The 19,009-nt window shown below is 31.7% G+C and overlaps 1 protein-coding gene across 10 annotated transcripts; it reads right to left on the minus strand.

The window, feature by feature from the left end:
- Positions 1-212: 212 nt before the first annotated feature.
- Positions 213-13,279, minus strand: LOC133788380 (uncharacterized). Of its 10 annotated transcripts, XM_062225843.1 has the most exons (15): positions 12,904-13,274; positions 9,214-9,265; positions 8,018-8,086; positions 5,185-7,892; positions 4,997-5,096; positions 4,276-4,905; positions 3,743-4,133; positions 3,335-3,658; positions 3,133-3,249; positions 2,493-3,050; positions 1,287-2,427; positions 1,034-1,204; positions 852-956; positions 591-759; positions 213-512 (listed from the first exon to the last, which is right to left on the minus strand). In XM_062225843.1, the coding sequence occupies exons 11-15, from the start codon at positions 1,670-1,672 to the stop codon at positions 420-422; spliced, it is 924 nt and encodes a 307-aa protein (XP_062081827.1). In that variant the 5' UTR covers positions 1,673-2,427; positions 2,493-3,050; positions 3,133-3,249; positions 3,335-3,658; positions 3,743-4,133; positions 4,276-4,905; positions 4,997-5,096; positions 5,185-7,892; positions 8,018-8,086; positions 9,214-9,265; positions 12,904-13,274; the 3' UTR covers positions 213-419. The 10 variants fall into 10 exon arrangements, 3 of the variants coding, with proteins under 3 accessions (XP_062081827.1, XP_062081828.1, XP_062081829.1); XM_062225844.1 differs by lacking the exons at positions 4,276-4,905; positions 4,997-5,096; positions 5,185-7,892; XM_062225845.1 differs by lacking the exons at positions 4,276-4,905; positions 4,997-5,096; positions 5,185-7,892; positions 9,214-9,265.
- Positions 13,280-19,009: the final 5,730 nt, after the last annotated feature.

Consider the following 19,009-nt stretch of genomic DNA (forward strand, 5'->3'; position numbering starts at 1 on the left):
ACAAACATTGTCTCTTGTGGTACATGAGACGACAATTTCTGTGCAAGCGTCATCTACTGTAATAAATGAGACGACAGTTCCAACTAAAGCGTCATCTTCCTGCAGTACATGAGATGACAATTTATGTGCAAGCATCGTCCCCTGCAATACATAAGACGACAATTTCGTGGAGACTGACGTCCCATGTAGAATATGAGAATTTTTTCATTTCTCTATTTTCAACTACTATATTCATTCATAATTTCCTATGTAATTACAACATAGTTCAGACATAATCAATAGGCAGACAAAATCAATAGAACTCAGTATATTCCAAATCTAAAAATTACAATATCAAAATATACACTTGGAATAACTATGTAAGTACTAACTAAATACTACAATTAGTATATTTTTTAATTCTGATTTCAAAAGTTACTCTAGCTATGACTCATCCGCTCAAGAAGCTTGGCTGCCCATTCATTTCGAGTCTCATTAATTTCGCCAAGTGTATATGTATTCTTTCCACCACACTACAAAACACAAAATAAAAACTAAGTCAGAAATTAAATCCAATAGAATTGTAATTCAATACTAATAAATACACTTACATTACTAGTTAGCCATCGCATTGGTGTCTCATTCAAGCAATAGTCCTTCATCATCCTTATGATATAAAAGCCGCATTCTACTGACGATGTTTGACGAGGGCAATTGACTATTTTCCACTTGTAATTTTTTTCATTCCTTCCTGTCTTTCGCTTAATGTGTGAAAAGACACTATATATACATCAATATGAAGAGCATATTAATTTTTTATTTCCATATCAAATAACCATATTGTATTCTAAAATGAGTTTCAAATGTATTACTTGTTCATAAGGTTCTTCAAATCATTTGGAGGAGATTTTCTAAGTGGATCAAGATAGTAACATGTATGGTCATCTGGATCAATGATCACTAACATCCAGTGACGTCTGCATTTAAACAAAGTTATTAAAATAAACATCATAAGGTATAAGTAAAATTAATATTAAATGAAAATTTTACTTACAAGAAATGGTATGGCATTAACCAAGTTTGACCCATTACTGTGTTATTGATACGCTCTGAGATAATTTCAGCCCGATTATCCATATTTGTCCCAATTCTCGATGACCATGATGGCTCAATGAAACCAAAAAAGTGTGATATCTCTCTATCGCACAACTCGGAATGTATTATACTACATACATGAAAGTTAATGATATTACAGTTATACTTAAAAAGAAACTAAAATATATAATGTTTATTAATTTAAAATTTACCTGATATAGAATGAAATGCAAGACGCGCTGATTTCTTCCATAAGTCCAAAGTGTATTATATCCTCATGTGAGATATATAAGGTATATTGTTCGCCCATAATATTGGTCTCCATAAGAATGTCAATCATGAATCCTGGTTCTACGTACTTAACTGAACCTAGAAGTATCTTCAAAAACATGGGAAGTCCAGTGGGAACCTTGAAGATAATCGGCGACTTACTAGCCATACTTGATCCTGCCTCTTCTTGAGTAGTGGGAAGATGTTGTGGAGGATGTTTTAGGTCTTGTGTTGGCGGACAAGCTACTGAAATCCTCTTTCTCTTTAGTCTCTTGGGTTCCTTCACAATTAACATAGAAAAGTTAGATAAAAAAATCACAAAATACATTCAATTTGTTATCAATGCAAATGCCCGTCCAAAATTGATCTCTTCCTTTCATATATACATGTATAAATATATATATAATATTCTTCATGGAGGGCTATAATTCTTTTAGTTGTAGTAGGTGAGAACAAATGTATTAAAAAATGTAAGAATTTAGGAGTGTGAACATATATGGTTGTACATGGGAGGCATAATGAGAAAGACATTTTGAAAATATCGCAAAAGAGAAGTTTCTAACACACTATTTTATTATCTGTCTGCAGGAGCACTTGCAATTTATAGGTTGTATTTCAACCAAAACCAATAATGTAAATATATAATTTAAGAGACTAATTAAGTATGCTATGTCAATTCCTTTGGCACATGGCTCCTCACCAGTACCACACCATATATTTCTTTGTCAAAATCCCCATCTATTACACAATTTACTCCCTCTCTCTCCATGAAATTAAACATTTATGGATCTTTCAAGATGAAAATTTTTACAGCACACTAAAAGTTACTTGTTCATGATCATAAGTAATGATCAGATGCCATGGCCAAGCAACATAACTATTGACCGCATGAACTACAAGAGTCATCTCATTCCCAAATGAGACAGGTAGTTTTGCACTCCCATCTAGTCATCTGTCAACAACCACGCGATAGTTACCAGGTGCTAAACTTTTCCCATGTACATTGCCTTTGGTAGCCACCACCCGTCCAAGAGCCACAACATCACCACCTTGCCCAATGTATAATTGGCACTTAACATCTTTCTGCAATGATGTTATAGTTAGTATAAGTTAAATAATCATTTCTTAAAAAATATAAGAGAATTTACCTTTAGTGGCTCAGGATGAATAAAAGGTGAAGGTGTAGGTGTCTCATACAAAGTACTAGTGTCAACAGGTGCCTCAACTCCTGGAGTAGTGTCCATCAGTACCTCAACTTCTGGAGTAGTGTCAATTGGTGCCTCAACATCTGCAGTAGTGTCCATCGGTGCCTCAACTTCTGGAGCAGTGTCAATTGGTGCCTCAACTTCTATTGTATTGACTCTAGAATGGCTGCCAAAGCTAGAATGACTACCAAAGTTAGCTTGCATATGTGCCATCTTGGTTGATAATTCTTCAAGCTTGGACATGAACGATTCTTTCAACTTTTCAATCTCTTTCCTATGTCGTATGTTGGATTGTCGTTCGAACTCAATTTGTTTTTTATGCAAGCCTCTTAGACCCCCCCCCCCCCCAACAGGCTTATGAAATTAGTCTCTTTGTGTGATACCTCAACTCTGGCCTCAAACTCGACCGGGGTGCTCAGCAGTACCTAACACTTGTGTTAGGATGTCATTTGTTCCGATTTCAATCAGTTTGCCCTCTTTTCTTTGCTTAAGCATGTCTTCCTGTACAAATTTTAATCAATTATATGTTTGTGACTAAAATATAAAACAATTACCAAAAGTCATTTAACATTTTACAACTTACGATGGCCTCTCCCTTGACCTTGTCACACTCGGTGACATAGTTGCCAGAAGAATCTTTTCTGGCCTCCTTCCAGAGTATAGATCGATCTATTTGCTCTGTTGTGGCCCACTTAGCTTGCTGCATGTAATAGAATTAGATCAATTTTAACATCAAATGAAGAAAACATAAAATCAGGCATAATACGTTCTATATATGTCCTTACTAAATCAGCTTCCAATTCAGTATAGCTATGGTGTGAAGTCCTATGAGGGTATTGTAAATGATTACGCCTTTCTTGTTGTAATTTTCTAAAATCTTGAAACTCTTTGGATGTCCTTCTCTTGACAAATTCTTTCCAATGTGTTTCTTCTATATGATAGCTTGGTGGAGGTTTATCGAGACCATGAGGGTTTGCTTCCAAAAGAGATGGGTCATTAAGGTAAGGGACTATAAACTTCTTGTTCAAATTACATTTGAATTGTCTCCACTTATTACCCACTGAGCCAATAATATTTTTTCGCATATTCTCATCTAGGTGGAAAGCTAGCTGCAAATAGTTTAAGAAACTTTGTAAGCAAAAAAAAAATATAAAACTCATCAATTTATTTCAAAACATAGTAAAATGTCTTACATTGACATCCTTCCATAAGTTGTCCAATATAGATTTAGGAACTTCGCATTAATTGTAAATGTTAATTGGCACCATACTTTTGGCTTGCATTCCTAAATAACATTGAAGCTCTCTGTTTGGGGTCCCGATCGATTGCCCCCTACTATTGAACCTCAAATGGCATTTGATTCCTTTAATTTTATCTGCTATGATCTTCGTCAATCGCACTATGCCTCGTGTCCGCTTATGTGTTTTCTTTTTATCTTCCGCGTTCTCTTTATTATTATCCTCCTCCTCATGGTCAACATCCATGGAACCACCATCAGTCTGCTCATTGATGGAATCAACATCAGCTTGCTCATCATCACCCTCTAGGTACTCCTCAAGGTGCTCATCAAATGGGTCCATGATCCTGTCAACACATGAAACAGAAATTATTAGAAAATGTAAAAATCAATGAAGTAAATTTTTAAGTAAAAGAAATATTAAGATGAACGAAGAAAATTTATAGTAAAAGATAATATTATATGTCATTCATAAAAATGAAATCTTACTATCCAAATTCCATCACCATCTTTTCGTACATATGGCCCAACAGTTGCTTCAACTCCCTCAAACTCAGGGATAAAACCACACTCTTTTTCTGAAGTTTGTAATTCACCAAAGTCATGTTGTTGATCGTCATCATGCACTTTGTCTCTTGGTTGTGAAGCAAGCACTATTGACCATCTTGATGAAGTAGGATCCTCAACATAAAACACTTGTTTAACTTGACTTGCCATTATAAATGAGTCTTTTTTATGTCCTATTTTATTCAAATCAACTTTAATGAAACCTAACTTTTCTTTCTCCACACCATTTTTGTTGTCTACCTAATCACACTTGAACATCGGCATCCTAAATTCACGATAATCAAGCTCCCATATTTCTTGAATGACACCATAAAATTTCATCTCACCATATATAGGGTTCTTGTCACGTGCACTAGAGACTTGCAAGGTTTGAGCTACAATACTTACACCACTATTTTGGATGACCCTAACATCATCACGAGCTTTAGTGTTGAACCTACAACCATTAATTATAAACACATTGTGCTTAATTGCCAATCGAGTCGGACCTAATGAAAGCCATCTCAAAGTTTCGGTAACTTCATGCAACTCATCGGTCAACTCTTTCTGAATCTACATTAATGAATAATACCTTAATTACATTTTGCAAACAATCGTTAAAAATGGTTTATATTGGAGTTTTCATTTTAAAGTAAAACATCACCTTATCAAGAAACCAATGTCGAAAGGTACGATGATGCTCATCTTGAATCTGCTTTCTAGATTTTGTTCGATTTTCCTTATTTAGATATTACAAATGTTCTCTGTATTGAATAATATTGTTACTACAACATAATAATCACTAAAAATATTTGTTTAAGTTAAGAAAATTAATTTAAATAATGTACTTACTCTATATAAGGTTGAACCTCAACTGTATTCTCCAAGACATTTTGATGAGCAACCTCCCAATCTTCTTTTTCCATTAAAGTAGGTTTTCCATTGTTGATACCCTTATTTTCTACAACTCCCTCTCTTGCCCTTATTGGAATTCCAATTGAGTCAACATTGACCATATACTCAGAACAGAATTCAACTGCTTCTTCAGCTATATAAGATTCAACTATACAACCCTCTGGACGACTTTGATTTCGCACATAACCCTTGTAAACTTTCATCAACCTCTCGAAAGGGTACATCCATCGAAAACAAACCTGCCCACACAAGGTGACTTCTCTAACTAGATGAACTGCCAAATGAACCATTATATCAAAGAAAGATGGAGGAAAATATTGTTCGAACAAGCACAAAGTCTTCACAATTTCCAATTGAATAACCTCCAACTTTGATACGTCAGTAACTTTAGAGCAAAGGGCATTAAAGAAGAAACACATTCTGGTTATAGCATTTCTCACGGGGTTTTCTAATAAGCCTCGAATAGCTATTGGAAGCATTTGTTGCATTAACACATGACAGTCATGAGACTTTAGACCCTGTAGTCTACAATCTTTCAAGGAAACCAAATTTCGAATATTCGATGAAAAACCATCTGGCACCTTAATCTTTGCCAATGTTTCACAAAATTGGTGTTTCTCATCTTTTTTTAATGTGTAACATGCTGGAGGTAAATATGTTCGATTCTCTTCTACTGTAGGAGCCAGCTCTTTTTTCGATTCAGACTTTAGAACGAGATCACGACGAGTAGATATACTATCTTTAGTTTTTCCAGGAATATTGAGTAAAGTTCCTATCAAACTATCACATATGTTTTTCTCAATATGCATGACATCGAGATTGTGTCTGACTAACAAATGTCTCCAATACTCCAATTCAAAAAAATTGATTTCTATTTCCAACATGTAGTATTCAAAGAATCATCATTGCTCACTTGATGTTTCTTGCTACGTTTTCGTTTCTTACTCATCTTACTTTTACCCTTTGATTTGACCCTACTTTCAATGTCTCCACATTCTTCGGTATTTGTGACTGGTTTTCTGAATCTATTATTTATCAAACGAATCTCTTCATAAATCTCTTCACCAGTCATTATTGGTGGAGGTCCTCATAGCTCTTGCTTACCATTAAAGGCTTTCATTTGATTACGAAGATAATGCTCTGCAGGTAGAAACCTTCTATGCCCCATGTAACAAGTCTTTTTACAAAACTTCAATCTTGTTGCACTTGTTTGCTCCTCACATATTGGACATCCTTTATAACCTTTAACATAACACCCCGACAAGTTTCCATAAGCTGGAAAATCATTAATTGTCCATAAAAGTAACCCTCTCAGTATAAAACTTTCTTTACTAAAAGAATCATAACAATCCACTCCATCCCACAACAACTTTAAATCATCTATCAACGGTGCCAAATAGACGTCTATATCATTTCCAGGTTGTTTACTTCCTAAAATTAACAAAGTCAGCATTGTGAATCTTCTTTTCATGCAAAGGTGAGGAGGGAGGTTGTAAATACATAATATCACTTGCCAGCAACTGTAAGACGAGCTCATATTGCTAAATGGATTGATGCCATCAGCTGAAAGACCAAGTCGAAGATTCCTAGGATCCTTTTTTATTACAGGCCATTTCTCATCGATAGTTTTCCAAGTTAATGAATATGCTGGATGTCTTAGTTTATCATCTTTGATCATTCCATCCTCATGCCATCTTAAACTTTTAGCATGTTCTGGATTCCGAAACAAACGTATAAATCTTGGTATCGGTGGCAAATACCATAATACTTTAGCTGGAATCCCTTTCTTACCTTCTTTTCCTTCTTTACATCTCTTCCATCTCGATGTCTTGCACGTAGGGCACTCGATTGCATTTTCTAAATTGTTGCGGCATAAAACACAATCATTAGGGCAGGCATGTATCTTTTTATAATCCATTCCTAAAGTGCACAGAGTTTTTTTCGCCTCATAAAGGGAAGAAGGCATCTCATTGTCTTTTGGTAAAATCTCCTTCATCAAATCAAGCAACTTTGTGAAACTTATGTCACTCCAACCACTACCAGCTTTTAAATTGTATAATTTTACCAAAACAACCAACTTTGACATAGGTGACCCTGGAAACATTGGTTTCTCTGCATCTCCTAAGAACTTTACAAATTCTTCTGGCCTATCCACAGATCGATCATCTGCATCTCTCACCATCTCTATAGGGTCATCAAACACTTGAGCAAATTCTTTATTTTCATTGTGTACTTTGGGGGTAGACTCAACTTGTTCTCCATGCCATATCCACTTAACATAAGTTTTCTCTATTCCATTGAAATACAAATGATTTTTTTATTTCCTTTATATCCAATTTTTTCAGATTAGAACACTTTTGACATGGACAATGAACTCTCTTAGGATCCACTGTATTTTTCAAGGCTATTTCAATAAAACTCTCAACTCCATCTTCATATTCCTTTGATAACCTATCTTTCGCCATCCAACTCCTACTCATTTTTTGAATATTTGGGCGAAACCTCTTCTATAAGTTTGACTAAAACTTCCTTACATGCATAAAATTCCCAGGACACATGTTCAATTACAACATATCACCATAATGATCATCAACTAATTTAATAATTAGGCATCATCTCCCCTATACATATTTTATAAAAACTTCCTGCACACAAAAAATTCCCAGAACAATACATAATATAATCAAATATTAAAAGTAAAATTCCCAAAACCATACATAATGTGCACCTTAAATAAAATCAAAGTAAATTCATAGTTTAGTAAACTTACCAAAAGAATGCTAGTTTTATTCTTCTATGCCCAAACCAATCTTCAATACAAGTTTTTGTCTCAACCTAACTATATTAAACATGAACCATAAATTAGATGTTACAAATAATTCAACTATATAAGTCATTTTATGTATAACTAAAATAGATATTTTATAAACACTTCCACCCATTGTAGAAAAAAATCACAATTAATAAAAGAAAATATGTTACAGCAGTCATACAATTTATCCATCATTAAAACCATGTCTTATCACATAAGACTGCTGTTTTGAATGTGCTAAAATAAAGAAATTACTGCAACAATATACTTGTAGTATTACATTAATAAATAGACAAGTGCTTCAATATGTTTTTCATAATAAATTATATAACCCTTTTTTTGTACTAATAAAACAGTATTATTGTACACTTTATAATAACACATTTTCTACATTCTATAAAAATAGTTTGCATAACACAATTTTATGCTTATAAGAGTTTGAATTATTATAATATATTAGTTTTGATAACACTTATAATTTTTCTTTATTGTAGTATCATTAAAGCAGTAAGCATCTAAACAACATAATGCTATAACAAGCACAAACAGAGCAAAAAATACCAGTTTGATATCATCAAATAACTAACTTAGATTTTCCATTAAAATAACAATAAACTTAGGTTCACAAGAACATGTTAACTCGTCTTCCAAAATAATAATACCAAATGAAAATAAGAAATACAATTTTTAGATATAAAATCTCTCCTCCATACATATAATCCAAACTCTCAGATAGAATGGTTGAAACATGGATTAATGCATTAAGAATCTTTTGAACATGGAATTGATCTCATTTCTTGAATGTCTGAGAAACAAAAAGAGAAATCACTTCAAGTGAGCTAGTGAATATTTAACAGTTTTTCTTAGAACAATAACTAAAGGTCACAGAAATGTAACATAGAACCTGCCAGATTAATAATGTAGCAATGAGAAGAAAGAAAATGTAAATACATATGGTAATGGTAATAATATTAATCTACTCACAACCATTAAAAATTCTAGGAAAATTTAAGTAAAACAACTTTTAGAGACAAGGAAAGTCAGAACACTAAACCAATTCTCATTCTCTTACTTTTTTATATGGTATTCACTTCTAATCTAATTTTAGTCTCTTAAAGATGCCATTGCAAAAGGATATTCATGCATATACAAACCTGAGGTAGTTGCAGAGGAGACGAAACTCATTCACTGAATTAACTATAGTAGCTGTCAAGACAAAAAAACAAAGTACATTACAACCAAACCAAATAAAGTAACACATAACAAAAGGCATCAAAGATAGCAAACAGACAAAATAGAAAAAGAAAAAAGGAAAATGTCCATCATAAAAAATCAGCTAAACTTCATTTGTTTTTCAAAGGAATACCATGTGAAAGTATATTTTTTTCTAACTCAATATGATGTGGTTTCAATTAGTTTTGCATCAAGAAATAACAGTAGGAAAAAGTAGGAAAAAAGAAAGATGATTTATATGTAAAAATTGGCCTATAAAACAAATTTAGTTCACTCATACAAAGCCTTACAATTTTATTCAATCAAGTTATTCACAATCACATGGCTTGAAAAAGATAAAAGAAAAAATATATATATATGTATATATAAACTGAAGAAATATACCCCAAACCAAATATGAAAAATCTTGTTTCTTTTATAGTATAAAAATATATGGATGTTTTTTTAACAAATATATGCATAAAGCTTAATAACACGACTAATCATGACTTCGTATAATTCAATTCAATTGAAATTGGTGATATCTAAAGAAAGATGGCTTTTATCTATTACATATAAAAAAAATATGCTAAAACTATCTCATTTAAAAATAAAATACAAAATAAAATGCGTATTTAACACCCGCATAATCATGTATATGTTCAAGAAATTTGTTATAAATATTGATATTAATAAGTCTTGCAACCTCTAATACCAAAAAGTGCATTTATACATATATATACTTAAATGTGATGGAGAAATACATAAATGAACAAACAATCTACAAAATCCTAAGACAGAAAAAAATAAATTAGAATGGAATACCCATAAATGCAATCAATTAAATAAAGCTCAAGTCAAGACTGTAGAAAATATCATCTAAAAAAAAGACTACAGAAGATAAGAATGAAAGGTTGGTTAGGTTGGGAACCACCAAACGTTGGACAGATGAAAATTAATATAGATGTCTTTTGGAGTAACAACACATACACATAAAGTAATTGTGTTTCATGTATGTAATTCATGTGAACAAATATCCTAAGTTAGAACACAAATTCAAGTGAGCTAGTGAATGATTAACAGTTTTTCTTAGAACAATAACTAAAGGTCACTTGAAACAACTAAGAAATGTAACATGGAACCTGCCAGATTAATAATGTAGCAATGAGAAGAAAGAAAATGTAAATACATATGTTAATGGTAATCATATTAATCTACTCACAACCATTAAAAATTCTAGCAAAATTTAAGTAAAACAACTTTTAGAGACAAGGAAAGTCAAAACACTAAACCAACTCTCATTCTCTTACTTTTTTATATGGTACTCACTTCTAATCTAATTTTAGTCTCTTAAAGAACGATTCTTTCAAATTTTCAATCTCCTCCCTATGTCGTATGTTGGATTGTCGTTTGAACTCAATTTGTTTTTTTTACAAGCCTCTTAGACCCCCCCCCCCCCCCAACTGGCTTATGAAAGTAATCTCTTTGTATGACACCTCGACTCTGGCCTCGAACTCGACCGGGGTGCTCAACAATACCTAAAACATGTGTTAGGATGCCATTTGTTCCGATGAGCTTGTATTTCAATATTCAGAATTGGCAACCTAACAAGCTCTTTGTATTTCAAATCAGCTTGTTTGTTTGCAGAAGTTTTGAAACTCCACTTGGGATTCTTTGGATCATCAACCCCAGTATGTTTCACTATTTCAATTCTAGCAAAAATAATAATAATAATAATATCTATGAGTAACACTGAATACATATACAGTACATGGAGGATTGTCATATGCATGCATGTATACGTATAGATATAAACTAACAACATGTCTTAAGAAGAAGTAATCAACTTTTTAACTGATTCTTTTCTTCGTAAAAGGACTTTAATGATGACTCAGTTTTATTTAACTTTATTATATTTTTGTGCTATAATTGGTTAGTCTTACTTTGGCTTTCTATAACTCTAACTATATAATATTACCTTGATAATGAATCAAAATAATAAATAAAGAAAACCCAACAAAAATGTGTTTAAATAATATAAAAAAGAGTTCCAAGTACCAAAGTGAGGAAGACAAAGAGAATAATATTGGAGTATGGAGCTTTAACTTTCTTCAAGAGCATCTTTGCAGACCAATTATTTAAAAATGATCATTTAGTATGAAAATAATGATGATTAGATTCAAAAAGTAGAATACACTGAAATAATGATGCAAAAAAATACTTAAAGAAGCAAATGTAACACACCTTCCTTTGGTTATGTTCTGAATCAGAACTTCTAATATTGTTAATTAATTTATATGGTCTATTTAATTATGTTTACCACATCTATCGAAAAGTACATTCCCATTTGAAAATTAACAAATACGTACCTTAAACAAAATATTCAACGCAGAACAAGAACAAGTTTTTCACTTAAATTATATCTATAATATAACCCATTTATATATAAATACAAATATGTATATATAATAACTCCAAAAAAAAAGGCTTTAAGCTTCTATAAAGGTACCTACATTTAATACTATACAATATTTTTAAGTCTAAGTGGAGAATACTAAGAATATCTATCTTTAATTGGTAATTTATGATATAAAAGGGAAAGGCTAACTATTTTATCATTTAAGATAAATAAACTTATAGCTTGATTCAAACCCCATGTGTCAAAAGCATATTTACCTCTATATTCTTACAAACAAACAAAAAATGTAACAAATTAGCTAGTATGGCAAAACAAAAATAGGAAAGGTGGTCCTTTCAATCGAGGAACGTTTGCCTATACTCAATAAAATAGGATAAACTTTCGAAAGAGCTATTGTTAGACCAAAAGTTCTGACAATAAATTCTTCTTATATTTAAATCATTCAAGTATTGAACATAATTATAAAAACTTATAAAAGAAACTCGCAAAAAAAATACTCCGAGCGGATCAAATTAGTCAAAATTCTCTAAAAAAAATATATATTTACAAAAATGTTGTAGCTTAAGTTGTAAGTATGGATCAAAAAGCAAGGTTCCTTAAATGATCTCATTGTAATCTACATTAGATGTTTCGGACCCAACTTATAGAAACTAATGTTATAACTAACTTTAGGTTGATTATTCGTTGGTTCTACATCTGCCAGACTTCTATAGAAAGATAATTAGTAGACTATATACTTCACATTTAATCAAATGGTGCCTTTTGCCTACTAATGCTTTGAAAGAGAATATGCTTCTATTCCAGTGAAATATGCATCTATTATATTTGAAATATAAAGTTGTGCCATTTTTGTATGTTTTCTCAGGTAGAATTTATCTTCCACAAATGCCCCTTTCCTTCAGTTGACTAATAACATATGCTAAATAAGAAATGAACCTTCGAACCCAAATTCAAAAAATCATATAAGCTAACAGCCAACATTCTCTTCTATAATGGCTAATGTGATAATTACCAAACACCTTAATTACATAAATTATACAACTAAAATGAATATTTTATAAACCCATCTATTCTCAAAAATGAATCTTATTCACAAAATTGAATCACGATAATGGAATATCCCATTCAAAGAAACACATATTCAATCAAATCTTTAGTATTTAAACCAAAAAACTCAGTGCAGAGAAAGAAAGAAAGAAAAAAAAGAAAATACCCAAAGTCTTGTGGCTATCACTGTGAAGAAGATAGAGAAGCAGGAACACGGTAGCGAGAAGAGCTTTACGCTGGAGATGGGTGGAGGGCAGCGATCGAACGGTCGGAGTGAGAGTTAGGCGCGAAGACGCCGGAGCTTTAGGCCGGAGATGGGCTGGACCACGAGCAGATTAGGGCTTGCCTGTATCCGAGGAAGGAGCCATCGTCGCCGCCGTCACCTGGGTTGTCGCCGTTCTCCCTAGTTGTCATAGATTGCTGGATTGCAGTTGTCGCCGGTAGCTGTTATAGCATAGGGTTGTACTATCGACTTATGCAAAAGAGAAATGGTAAAAGACTTTAACCCTAATTGCCTAATTCTATTTTGAAGATACTGGGTCATTAGTTTTTTTATTTAATTTCTTTTTATATATTATATTTTATTAGTTTAAAGACATTATTGTTATAATTTAGAAGTAACGCACGTTAATAAAATAGTATATATAACTAATAGAAGTATGACATTTTTTTATTAATTTTTATCTTAAAAGTATTATTAATATAATATTTTTTTATTATTTTTATCTTAAAAGTGTTATTAATATAATATTATTAAATAATTTAACAACTAATATTAAATAACTCTTTTAAATTTAAATTTGAATTATTAATTATTATTTCTTTTTTATAAATATATTTGCATAATATATTAAGTATATTTATTAATTCATATTAAAATATATACAAATTTAATTAATGCCAAAAACAATTGGGTTGCATTGAGACAACGTTTCTATTAGAACTGTTAATCTTCAGTTTGAATGGCACGACAGTTCTAGAGAGTCTGTCGTCTCATCTCTACTTTTAACATGAGACGACTATTCTACTAAAAATGTCGTCTGATGTGCATCGTCTAAGTACAATTTTTTAGTAATAGCGCAAAGCGTACGCTATTTAATAGTATATATATAAATAAATAAAGTAAGATCCTAAGGAGGTAATGACATCTTAAAAAATTTACAATCTACTCTATCTATTTTCTCAATGTTTTTTTTTTTAATATTAGTAGTAATGATGAATTATTTTTTATTCTATAGTAGAAATTAATTTTATTCTATAATAATAATAAGGTCAATACGTGATGGGTAATTCAATTATATTTTAGTTTCTATATGAATATTAATTAATTTTATTATATTTCAGTTTTTGTGTTAATAATAATGATGGTCAATACTTGACAAATGGTTTTGCTTCTAATTTTTCATTATTATTCTACTTCATAAATATTAAAAAACATAATATTTTAAAGTTTTTTTACCACATAAATTTTTTAGAATAAAATTTAAATTAATATAATTTCTCTAGAGTTGTAGTTTACTTTTTTTTTTTCATGACTTTCATGTTTATTTTTGTATTTTTTCCTGCATTATTAACTTTAGTTAGTTTTAGATTTTTGTAAAACTACGTGGATCAATTACCTAGTTAATTATAATTTATAAGACCATGTTATAATTATTAAAATTTGTTACACATTTTTTGAATATTCTAGAATATGCTAGACATTTGTAGAATACTTTACTCTACAATTTTCTAGATATTTGTAGAATAAGATTTTCTCTAGAATTTCTTATAAGCATTTCTAGAAAACTTAAGTCTAGAACTTTCTAGTTATGCTTGAGAAACAAGTAAATTCGTGTGGTTAATATTTCTTATAGTAAAAGAAGGATCTGGAATAAGTAATTCTAACCACAAATGTAAAGTAAGCTAGCCACTATAAATACCCCATCATGGGTAGCAAAATGATGTAACTAGAAACTACAAACCATCAATAAAATTCTACTAATTTCTACCATCATTTACTCTCTAAAACATAAAACTTACTCCTCCAAACCCAAATTTCTTCACTTGTCCACTCAACAACATCATATATAATATCACAACTCATCATTACTCTAGCCACTACTACTACTCATCAAATATTCTAAACTATAACAAATCATCACTATTTTCTCATTCCCAAATTCACAAACCATCAGTGGTACTAGAGCCTGGTCGATTCAAACATTCGGCGTAATATTTTTCGTTCATCATGATTACCGATTCCAACTGCACTTCTCTACCTCTTCCAATTTTCCATGGAGAAAACTATGATTTTTGGTCCATCAAAATGAGGACCTATTTTTTATCACAAAATCTATGGAAAATTGTTGAGGCAGGACTTATTATTCCGGAAGACACTTCGTCTCTCTCGGAAAATCAGAAGAAGGCCCTGGAGGAGAATCAACAAAAGATTCTCAAGCATTATTCTGCTTGCAGCAAGTTATGGTAGATGATATATTTCCACTAATTATGGGCGCATCAACTGCGAAAGAAGCATGGGACACGTTGCAAGAGGAGTTCCAATGAACAGTCAAGGTATGCACTGTTAACCTACAGAAGCTCAGAAGAGATTTTGAAAATCTTATAATGAAGGATAATGAGACTGTAAAAGATTACTATTCTAGAATAAAAGAAATAGTAAATAAAATGATAGCCTATGGAGAAATAATTTCTGACAAGAAAATAGTAGAAAAAATACTAATTTTGTAGAGTCCAAAAACTTTACTTAACTAGTTAGATAGTAGTAGTAATAGTAATAGCTAGTAGTAGTTATAGTATGTTTATTACTGTGGATTTTGGTTCAAGCCGGGATTTAGTTGGAAACTCCTAGCAATAGTTATGGATTTTATAAGTTTAACCTATAGTTTAAGAATATTAATTATAACATAAGGTTTGATTAATATTACTGGTTATTAATATGATGATTATTATAACCTAAGGTTTAGATAGAGCCAATAAGAATATGACACTTGTCATGAGCATAGTTATTCCTAAGGTTTAGATAGAGCCAATAGGATTATGACACTTGTGATATGCATGATTATTAAGGAATTATTATTTTAATGATAAAATACGGGAAATATAAGATTTAGTCTTCACCAAAATCTGTTAGAAGCATGACATTTATTACAATTTTATTTATTTGTGGATTAGGTTGTTATTTAGATAATTAAATAGATTTTTCGTATCTTTAGGGTACTGTAACTTCCGACCTATTTTTGACCCAGTTATGTTATGAATTTTGAAAAATAGTATTTCTAGAAAGTTGTAGATAATTTAATTAACTTTCTAACAGTATAAAGATAGTCTAAATCTGAGTCCTACAGCTCTAGATATGTTGATTTTACTGTAGGTGAGTTTAGAGTTACGAGATTTAGGGAGTTAGAAGTTAGGATTCTATTTGTTTTGATTATTTTTGTTTTAAAAAAAATCAAGCTTTGACTCCTTAAACCTCTCTCTGAACAATTTGACCAAGTCCTAAGCCCTTGGCTGAAGAATATTCAAATATTTTCAATTAAATTCATTATTTTTATTCAAAGCCAAAAATAAGATTTTTATTCCTAGAACTCTATAAATAGGACCTAGCACCAAGTATTTTCATTCATTCTTCAAGCATTGATCAAAGCCTTCCAGGTGCTAGTGAGACTATAGAGTGATAAACACTTGGGTTGGGGTTATAAGCTTTATCATTCTAAGCCTATTAGACACTTGGGAAGTAAGGTTCATAGTGTGTATTTCGGTTTCGAGGTGTAGTTCGGTCATAGCAATTTCAAAGGTATTCCTATTCTTAGTTACTTTTCTGTATTGTTTCATTAGTTCTTATAGTTTTTCTCTACTCAATTCCTAACCCATTCTTCTCTATTCTTGGTTAGGCATCTAAGTTCTTCGAACTTAAGATTTCATGTTGGTAAGTATCTTCTCGATGGTTTAGTTCTATTCTTTTCATCTTTTTCCTTTAGAAATACTCACTATTCTATTGCTGGTTTTAGGAGTGTTCTACGTCCCGCATTTGTTCTCATATCCCGGTTTTGGTAAGGAAAATAGGCTAGATCTTGTATGTTTGTATGATATGTTATGCTTTTATGTTATGTTATGATAAGTTATGTTTTAATATGTTATGTTATGATTTACCCTGCCTCAAATATTAGATAGGGGACGTAGATGGGTTATCATACACTACATGTGATCTAACCTACCTCAAATATTAGACAGGGGACGTAGATGGCTTATCACATGTCATAATGGCCATTATTAGTATAGTCTTATATAGTATATGTTATAATATGTTTATAGTATATTTTATGATATGTTTTTAGTATGTGTTATGATATGTTTATAGCATATGTTATGATATGATTTTATGTGTATGTTTAAGTTGTTAGTAGTTTTTCCTTGTTGGGCATTAGGCTCACTCCTTTTCTTTTAGTATGATGCAGGAAAATAGAAGCAGAGGCAGAAGGATTCTTGGAAGCTTGGTGTGTGTATGGAGGTGAATGGAGTGGATGGGATGCGTGTCGATTTGAGGACAACGTTTTTTTTAGTGTCTTTAAAATTATGTTTTTATGTATTTTTCCGCATGTAGCTTTGTAAACAATTTTATTTAAAGTTATGTTTTATTTTAAAACACTGAGCTCATTTATGTGTTACAAATATTGTTTCTTTAAAGTTTTCAATAAAGTTATGAATTTTCTTATGTATGTTCTTTTCAAAGTTGTGCTTATGTCTAGTGGGTTTAATGACCTAAGTTTCATAGATAGTTGGGTCGTTACAAATTTCTTGTACAGAAAAATATGATGCAATAATTTATGTGATAGAGGAAACTAAAGATTTAGAAACTCTATCACCAACTGAACTAATGGGCTCTCTTGAAGCCTATGAAAGTAGGAGAGAAAAGCATAATAAAAATTCATCTAAAAATGCCTTTCAATCAAAATTAAATTTGCGGTCTCAGAAATTTAAAGCTGATGGGAGAAAATCACAAGAAAATTTTAAAAACAAGAATCATCTAGAAAAACAAATAACGACAAGTATTCTCCATGTGGTATTTGTAAAAGGAAAAGCCACTTGGAGAAAGATTGTTGGTTTAAAGGAAAACCACAATGCCAAAATTGTAAAAAATTTGGCCACACTGAAAAAACTTGTCGTTTGAATAAATCCCATCAAGCTAATTTTTCAAAAGAACATAATGATGAAAATAATCTCTTCTATGTCTGTTAAGCTGCAACAGAAGAAAATAAAGATACTTGGTATCTTGATAGTGGTTGCAGTAATCACATGACAAAAAAATGAAAGCATCTTTTGTAGTCTTGATAAATCCAAGACTAGAGTCAAGATTGGTAATGGTGACTTCATGGAAGCAATTGGAAAAGGCACCATTGCCATTGACACACAAAAAAGTCAAGAGATACATCAATGATGTACTCTTGGTACCCAGCATCGATCAGAACCTACTCAGTGTAAGATAAATGATTGAAAAATGGTACTCTTTGCATTTTGAAGGATATTCTTGCACAATCTATGACAAGCAAGATAAATCCTTTCAAATTTCAAAGATAAAAATGAAAGAAAACATATGTTGTACCATGGATTTTAGGGGATACAAGTAATCAAGAAGTTCGTAGTGAGAACAATAGAGTTCGTCATAAGGAAGCCTCAACATGAGTCAGAGTGAAAGTGAATCTGTTAAGAGACAACCATGGATTGTAGGGGATATCATCTGGAGTATTTTAATTAGACTAAATGGAAACTGAGCTGACCAGTGGGAAATTTATATGGGTATATAAGGAAAGATTGGGGGTATTACAAGGTCGGGCTACAGGTAGATTTGGTATCAGGAATGTTGTGGAAGACGGTACTTATTGACAGAAAGAATTACTGAAGCAATTGAAGAAATTTGACCTTGGAATAGACAGAGCATCATACTGCAGTGATTGTTAGCATCATCGGTTAAGAATGAAAAGTTTTCATGTCGGGTACAAGACGGGACAATGTCTCCAGGAGTTGATCTATGACCTGGTTATTACCAGCTGGAGATCAAGGAAAGAGACATTTCAGGAATCTTTATTTGTACCAAGTAGGGTGTGAGGAGTTGGTAACAAAGGTTCTAGATTGGTTCATGCTACCACAACACAGGTAAGTTCTTCAAGCAGAAAATATAAGAACGGTATGGACAAGTCCCCTTCAAGTTCGCGAGCGGTATATTGGACTACTCCCAGATAGAAGTGGAAAGCAAACGACTACTATGCTGATGG

The sequence above is a fragment of the Humulus lupulus genome, chromosome 7 (assembly GCF_963169125.1).
Source record: "Humulus lupulus chromosome 7, drHumLupu1.1, whole genome shotgun sequence".
In the NCBI taxonomy this organism is placed as follows: Eukaryota; Viridiplantae; Streptophyta; class Magnoliopsida; order Rosales; family Cannabaceae; genus Humulus; species Humulus lupulus.

Bases quoted from the DNA above. Each gene is read 5' to 3' on its own strand.
- LOC133788380 (XM_062225845.1), bottom strand. From the start codon at position 1,672: ATGTATTTTGTGATTTTTTTATCTAACTTTTCTATGTTAATTGTGAAG. The intron at 760-851 runs GTAATACATTTG...ATGTATATATAG, and splicing joins TTGAAGAACCTTATGAACAA to TGTCTTTTCACACATTAAGC. The intron at 513-590 runs GTAAGTGTATTT...TGTGTTTTGTAG, and splicing joins TGCGATGGCTAACTAGTAAT to TGTGGTGGAAAGAATACATA.